The sequence below is a fragment of the Boleophthalmus pectinirostris genome, unplaced genomic scaffold (genome assembly GCF_026225935.1).
Source record: "Boleophthalmus pectinirostris isolate CB_2022bp ecotype Guang Dong unplaced genomic scaffold, ASM2622593v1 HiC_scaffold_312, whole genome shotgun sequence".
NCBI lineage: Eukaryota > Metazoa > Chordata > Actinopteri > Gobiiformes > Gobiidae > Boleophthalmus > Boleophthalmus pectinirostris.
Window position 1 is genome coordinate 16501 of NW_026571306.1, and position 8500 is coordinate 25000.

General features: G+C 42.2%; 1 protein-coding gene across 1 annotated transcript; it reads left to right on the forward strand.

Moving 5' to 3' along the window:
* Positions 1 to 1918: 1918 nt before the first annotated feature.
* On the forward strand, positions 1919 to 7266 carry LOC129411177 (transcription factor COE3). Its single transcript, XM_055161064.1, has 6 exons — positions 1919 to 2609; positions 2898 to 3054; positions 3283 to 3346; positions 3664 to 3719; positions 5427 to 5500; positions 7194 to 7266. Exons 1-6 carry the CDS (start codon positions 2479 to 2481, stop codon positions 7264 to 7266), a joined length of 555 nt encoding a protein of 184 aa, XP_055017039.1. The 5' UTR covers positions 1919 to 2478.
* Positions 7267 to 8500: the final 1234 nt, after the last annotated feature.

Genomic DNA, 8500 nt, shown 5'->3' on the forward strand with positions numbered 1-8500 from the left:
CAGGACTGGCTCTATGGGGGTTCGCTCTTTTGTGGCAAGTCAATAGAAAGTATGAGATAAGAGCTCCGTGTCATTGCAGCGGCTTGAACATAACTAAGTCCAAAGATCACTGTACAGTCAGCCGTCACTTACCTCCCTTCAAACTGCCTGTATAAGACGCGTTAATGCGGCCGCCTAAAACAAACCCTTTATTTCACCTAATGATGGAGAGCGCATTTTCCACGGTGTAAGCCCAGCGCACAGATGATCCCACAGAATGAGCTGAGACGGATTCAGGCTCCGCGCCTCAGTGTGTGCAGCAGCTGACTCCCTCTCTCCACGTCCAGATGGCTCCTGCACACAGATTTGCATTCATTTTCCTCTCTAATATCTTCTGAAATAGCGGGGCAGCTGCATTTGTTGTCAAATACGGTTTAAAAGTCCCTTTCAGGACAGCATCGTTACCTACGTGACGGCTGCAGCGGAGACCCATTCTCCCTCTCCAGTCAACGGTATCAGATCTAAGAGGATTTGTCTCAAAGTCTCCTAATTTGATAATCAGATTTAAATCGCCTTGGCGCGTGTAATCACGGGTTAACTTCTAATAAGCGACTTGAAATGTGCGCAAAAAACTGCAAAAACTATTTGCAATCTTATAGCAACAGACAAAACACGTGCGCATATTTTGTCTCACATGTAATGAAACAAGGACGCACTTAATACAAAAATTAAAAAAATATATAATTTCAATAAAATATTCAAAATTTATATAAAAAATCCACAGCTTCATTTTCTGATTGGGCAATTTAGAACGAGATCGCGTCGAGGTGAAAGCAACAGCTTATAATTCACTTATCTTTGGCAGCAGCTATTAACCCTCAGCTGCAGCAGATAGATGGCAATGGATCCAGCACATCTCTCTTCCCCGCGCCCCTCCTCTTGTCCATCCTCTCCTCCTTTCACCACTAATGAACCGGACAGTGCTTTGAAAATACACTGGAATAATCAGATTTCACATCAGAATAAAAAAGACACACTACCATGTTTTCCTTTAGTTGCTTTAATGAGACAATAAAAGATGACTGTGCTCTAAAAAGATAATAAAAAAATTAAAACTGTCCAAAAAGTGACCTCAACCACTCAAAGCCATGACATTGATTTGTCCTGGCACAAAAATCCAATTGCGCACACGATGGACACTTACGCGCATAATTATGTGGAGTATTATAGTGAGCGACTCTATGAATTTAAGAAAATATAATAATAATAATAATACCAATACATCTAATACAAAATATACTCATATTAATCTGTTAAAGTAATAAATAAAAATATGCAATTAATTACATTCCATCCAAGCTGAATAACACGCAATTAAAGAAGCGTAAAAGAATGAATGAGAAACTTGATCTGTCTTTGTGAAATGATTTATGGACTGTATTCACACAGCTATAGAGATGCTCCCGACACATAACTGAATAAATTATATCCTCAAATCAATTTGTAGTAATCAGAATCAAATTAAAGTTAATAAATATATCAATTACTACGATTCCTCTTTAATAAAACGCAATAAATCACTCGGTTTGCTTTCATTAAGTCCACTAAAACAAGACATATTAAGAGGCTATTATTATTATTATTTGTCTGTATTAGTTTATTATGTGTGATGTTACGCCCCGTTCAATTAAAAAAGTCCAACTCACCGCGGCTGGGGCCTAAGCATGAGGCAAAAGTAGCGAGAGTGCTGTCGGGCTTGCTTGGACGAGTGGAGAGCGCCCGCCGCCTGCCTGCCGCTGCTCTGACAGGAAGCGTCACAGCTCCATATTTGGTCAAAACCCCGCCTCCTGCCGCGTCACACTCTGACAGCGCCTCTCCCGTGGGTTTAGAGTTTTGGCTCCCGGGAAAGATTTCAGTCCTCGGGGAAAGAGGGCTTAGTTTTGCATGTTCCCATCCATCGTGCACGACGCGCAAGGGCCCCTTATCCAGCTCTCCTGTGTACGAGGAACACCTCCACTGGTGATCAGCCTTCGCCCGTGTGTTTGTCTTACGGAGAAGCAGCGAGCAGGCGGCAGCAGCAGCAGCACCGTGTTCTGCAGGAGTGGGTTTTTTCATTTACAACTAGAAGAAGAAGAAGAAGTCCTGAAGGTTTTGGATGCGGGTGCTTCAGGGATGTGGGCACTTTGAGAGCAGCATCACCCACCAACACAAACAACTCACATCGATTTTTCTGTGAATAGCACCAAAAACAAAGAGGAACAATAGCAAGACAACAACAAAATCTTGTCTCTTCTTGAACACTTTTTTCCAGCGTGTGGATACGGCTCTAACTAAGTAGTGCACTTTGAGAATTGTTCACATCGGACGGACTGAAGAGGGAGGCAAGACCTGTGGACCGGGTTTGCTCTCTATCCCGAGACCCCGAAGGATAACTTGGACGCTTTTTAATTTCCTTCGTTTAATTTCACAGGAGGCTCGCTTTTTTAAAAATTGTCCTAAATGTTTGGGATTCAGGAAACTATACCGCGAGGCGGGACGACGATGAAGGAGGAACCGCTGGGTGGACTGAACTCAGTCCGCTCATGGATGCACACAGCTGGGGTGGTGGACGCGAACACAGCCGCCCAAAGGTAACGCATTGCCAAAAAACTCATCTCCCTTCCCATGCCTCATCATATCGACCCCTCAATCCCCTGAATACTCTGTATCAATTACCCAATAAGTGCCCCCCCTTCGGCTCCCTTTGCCCGTCTTTCATTACACCGCATTATTGTGACAAATCAAGAAATCTCAAAGCCCAAATGTTTTCCATCCACTTCTCCCTCCATCCCATCATCCCGTGTCTCCCCGAGGTGTCCGCTGCTTAACCGACGTGCTCTCCTCTTTCTCCCTCTTCTTGTCTCTCTTCCTCCCCGCAGCGGTGTCGGCTTGGCACGGGCACATTATGAAAAGCAGCCTCCATCCAACCTCAGAAAATCCAATTTTTTCCATTTCGTCCTGGCGCTGTATGACAGACAGGGTCAGCCCGTGGAGATCGAAAGGACAGCTTTTGTGGACTTTGTGGAGAAGGAAAAAGTAAGCATCCTCTTTTCACAACACAATCAGGCACATGTGTCCAAATTACGCCGCTCTAAAAGGTTTTACCGGACTAGTCACGTGTAATATTGATTTGTTTAAAAACTCAATTGCTCCATGACAGACAGTCGTTGCAAAGCGTCTGGACTTTAAGAGTGTTTTTCACAACACATATTAAAGTTATTTGTGACACTACTACTTTGTATTAAAACCCTGTCTCTTGCCCAGGAACCAACCAGTGAAAAAACAAACAATGGGATTCATTACAAACTACAGTTATTGTACAGCAATGGTAAGTAAAGTCAAATAATATTTTAAACTAAAAAACAATATAATAATAATAATAAAATAATAATAATAATGATGATAATAATAATAATAATAATAATAATAATAATAATAATAATAATAATAATAATGGTGTTAAGTTAATTTTCATTCATCACTTTTGCTAATATTGAAAAAAAAAAAATTCAACATTTTATTTCTGAGGTTATACGTTTTAAGTTTCTAATTTCTCTATGTATATTTTTTTGGTTATTTGTTGTTTTATTTTGTGTTTTGAAAGGCCTGCTATTGACCTTTATTTTTATTTTTCTGCCCACGCAGGCGTCAGAACAGAACAAGATCTTTACATACGGCTAATCGATTCCATGACGAAGCAGGTAAGCTTTGATTCCACGTGTTTATGCTTTATCATTTTACGCACGGCTTATTTTTGTAAATTAACTTTTATTTTTGAGGCTTGAATATTGTATAAGATGAAACACTTATAATTCAATATTTATGTGAAATAAAACGTGGGGTAAATTGTCTGCATGTGGCCCCAATAAAATTAAATTAGTGCAATAACAAGAGGAGACAGCTTCTCTTTGGAGTGTTTACGCGTGGCCATATCGTGTTGCAAAGTGAATTTTAGCCTGACACACTTGGGCTTCTTTGTAGGCTCGGTTTGTCCAGCATTAAATTTTCAACAGTACGTCTGCTCCATATGATCTGATTTGACTTTGCTGCGAGGAGTCAAAGGTGACGGCCCAAACTCATTCCCACATTTACATACGAGCGATCCCATCTTTAGAAACGGCAACTCTTTCCACTCATCCTCTAAGCGGGGTGAAACACACACAACTGAGTGACTTTTAACCTGCAGCTCACGTCGCCATTATAGAGGTCTTCCCGTGCGCTATGGGGCGACGCACAGGTCACCGTGCGTAATTATAATTAAGGAAATAAAACGAGGTGGCGGCGGGCGCTGGAGCTGTCCACGTGCTGGCATGTTTTTACGCGCGCAGATTTAAGGCACAGGGTCGCGGGATAGAGCCGTACAAACAGGGCCACCGGTTTGCAGACAGCATTCCTGCGCGAATGATCAGAGTCAATGACGCAGAACAAGCAATTTATGGATTTCTGTTTCTACAGCTGCAAATCGTCACATAAATCAAACCAATATAGATAATCGGCCGGGGAAAAATAGAGGGGCAGGCATTTGTCAGGTCAAGTAGGACATGCGTTCAGGAGCACACGAGGCGAGTTCTGATGTCACTGTTTTTATTATTTTTTGAATCGTTCTGAAATTGGCCTCAAGCGTAATTCCGGAAAATACCGTGGTTTTATAAAGCTCAAATGCGCCGCGTAATAATTCAAACAAGAGCCGTGGCGATTAAAGTGTATTTATTCAATATCGTGGTTGTGTTTCCACTTGGTGCCGGTTCAGCGCGGAGAGAGTAAAGTGGCTCTCCTCAGAAATAGAAGGAGCAGGAGGGAGGGAGAGGAGCGGCACAACTGATAGCTCCACGCCATCTGTTTCAGCCAATGCTCAAAAATTACTCAACCGTACCGCCAGACACCGCTTTTTATCCACAGAAAGATCATTGTTAGCGGCTCAAAATAAACAACAGATTGCCCATTAACACTTTCCCCCAAATATCCCCAGATTATAAGCATATTGATGACACTTCTATTGGATCTGTCCTTATGAAAATCCTCTCCCCCTCTCTTCCTTCCTCTTCTGTCTGAGCCACCTAATAACAGCAGATTAAAAAAGAAATACAAATGAATTCAGCATGTATTATTTTTTTTATAATTACACTTTTATTGCCACAGCCACGAAAATGTTGTTAAAATATTTTAATAGCGGAGATTTAATTTCTGCAAATATTACATTTTATAATTTAAAATGTGTATTAATTATTATAATTTTAAACACTGGGGAATTGCCGTGATTAGCTGACAATAATTCTTGCTTAGCCTCTGCACTCCTTTAATTTATTTGGCTGTCCTGACATCATGCTCTGATTTGTTTTATTAAGTGCAAAAGAAGCAGGTCGGTGATTGAAATTAATTGTGAATTCTTGTGTCGTTTTCTCTCAAAGGCCATAGTTTATGAAGGACAAGATAAAAATCCAGAAATGTGCCGAGTCCTTCTTACCCATGAAATTATGTGCAGGTAAGCATTTATTCATAATTATTATATATTTATTTTAGTGTGTGTGTTTGTAGTTGTAAGCACATAATTCCCTTCTCTCAATAAGTTTTGACATGGTGATGCGATGCAGCCATTTAAAAAGGCTTGACTTCCTGTTCTGCTACTGACATCTGAAACTTTGATATGATCTGATCTCGCTCTGATGTGAGAATGATGCTCTGCTTTGAACGTGACAGTGAAAAATACACCACGATCACTTAAGTCTTACAGAGAGACACTTTCCACCGTTTTAAGTTTGAGCCCAAGCTGATTTGTATATTTGCATCATAAATGTACTTTTTAAATGGGTGACTACATGCATGCGTGCTGTAAGCCTGCCACTGACAATATGCCTGCTGTTAAGTTATGCGTAGACAGTGCTTGCATGATTTTTTTTTTTCTCACTGCTAACACAGAGTCAGTTCTTGGTTGATCCCACCTGTCAACAATGATCAGCGAGCCTTTTAGCGTCATTTAACCACATAAATCTCAAGCTCTCATATTTCCTTGCTATTCAGCGGTGTCATTGATACGAAAAGGAAAAACGTCTTTTGTTGTTATTGTTGAGCTCAGCATGGGCTTTGTGAACATTGAATTTGGATACTGTCGGTTAACCTCTCCTTTGTTGCACCGCTGCATTGTTCAACTTATACTGCCGGAGAGCAAGTGCACCCAGCTCCGATCATTTGTCTTTTTCCATGCATAAACTCATCACTCACGCTCAATTTATACATGCATCCATCACTTATTTCTGACATGCCGAATATGCTCCTGCTCCGGAGGTAATATTTATACGTCACCTGGAAGTGGCTTTTTCTGCACCATAATGAACTGCTTTAACTGCTGCCTAATATACATAAGAAGATCAGTCTAATAACAAGTGCTGCCATAATACACCTTTCATATCTCACCTTATCATTCACAGTGTTTTATTTTAGCTCTGTGTAGTCTTTGAAAATTTTTGCTCCATGTATTTTTTTTCAAGCCTCGCTCAGAAAATAAATCTTTATTATTACCCTGGAAAGGAATGTAAATCAGATTTATTTAAATAGTGTGCTTGACTGGCAGTAGCGTAGCACCAAAATCTTGTTGTTTTTCTCACAACACCATATGGCATAAATCAGTCCGATTCACATATGTTTATATGTTTTCATTACCACTGGAAGCTGCACATGATGTATTTGTTTATTTTTGCAGCTTCTAATCAAAGAAGTGAAAAGCAGCTTGCTATAGGCTCAGGCTGGAGATGGCTGGAACATGTGGTGTAAGATAGATTAGTGCTTTTGAGGCCATAATTGATAAATGCCCCGCAGAAATATTGGTTGAGGGTGGCACCTTGCATCTCCCTCAGAAATAGCAGCTTGGCAATTAGAGGTAAACAAAAGCTGAAGCTGTGAAAAGTGACTCCCCTGCCTCCTGGCCCAATCCCCACTCCCCTCCCCTCCAACGCTAAGCCAAACAACACAACATGTTGTTTTCACCATTTTTATCAGCCATCAGCATCAATGCTATGGTGAGATTGAGTGAAGGAAATCTCTGGGCGATATACTTTTTCCTCGATATCAGAACCACTGTGAGGCACTTAATAAATACATGTGGTTTGTGTGCATTATTTATTTATTTGATTTATTTAGCAAAGCTTTGGCTTGACTCTAATGCACTGTCTGTCTCCTAGTCGGTGCTGCGACAAGAAGAGCTGCGGAAACAGGAACGAGACCCCCTCAGACCCTGTGATCATCGACAGGTAAGGCCAGTCTTCCTCTGGTGGGAGTGAGCGAGTGGATGTGGCTGAGAGCAGATGCACCTATAAAAGCACCTCAGAGCACCTTAAGGCACCCTGCTGCGCGGCGGGTGGGACCTGTGAGGTGTGAGAGCGCTCCAGGGGTGTCTTTCCCAGGTACCTGTGCACTGAGGGGCGGTCACCACCTGGATAGGGTTTGTTCAATCACAGGTGGTTCAATCGCTGGAGGATCATGCTGGGAATACTCCTAATTAGCTTAGGCAACTTCACATTCATTTGGCTGGCTTCCCTTCTTTGTTTACGGCCGCGCTGCTTACACTGTCAATAGTTGTTTTTCATTGACTGTTTCCTTCTCTCAGGTTAGCAGTGAGTGAGGTGCCATTAAGTTTAGGAGGGTTTTATGTCCGCTGCTTTGTTGTTCAGCTTTAGGGAAGTTACCTACATCTGCTATCATTACTGCGCCTCCATCACTCCCTAAAAAGACAGGTTGAAGCGGCCCGTTTTTGTTTCACCTGACAGTGTTTAGAGATAAAAAGCAGATAAAAAGGTGAGGCATAGTAGGAAGAGGAGGAGGGGGAGGGCTGGAGGTGTGTGCGCGTCTCAATGTAACTCTCGCCACGTCGCGGGGAGAGACAGCAATGCTAATGTTTGACTAGACGGAATCACTGTTTGCTTAGCGGAGAATGCCCGGTATCTGACAGAGGGGACAACTCTCTTATTAGTAATCAAATAGGGCTGAGCAGTTGTTGCTGCCACTCCACTCCAGCGGCTTCTCATGCATCAGGAAGTAGGAGCTGGCTGCCCTGGGAGCCTGGATGGATTACCAGAGCTACTGCTGTCTGAACTCTCCTCTCACACACACACACCCACACACACATGCATGCACGCCCCCCTGCCACCCCCTATATCCATGTGCTGAATGTTTAGATGCAACCATGCTGGGCCATACAAAACATAAGCTACACACCTGTATGTTTGTTCTTATGCTATCTAAGGCACCATGTTATCACTGAACTTGAGACACCTACTTTGCCTAATTTCCGGTGCTTTCATGTTTTCTTTGTGACACTCCGCTGGCTTTTACTGTTTAGAGTTTCGCACAGTATTGTTCTTCAATCGGCAGGACAAAACATGTAACATAAGTACAATAAGCAAAATGAATGCGCAGAGAATTAAAGTCAAGAAGAGGGGTGGGAATAAAAGGAAAGGGGAGGAAAGAGGAGCGGGTGGATATTGTAAGC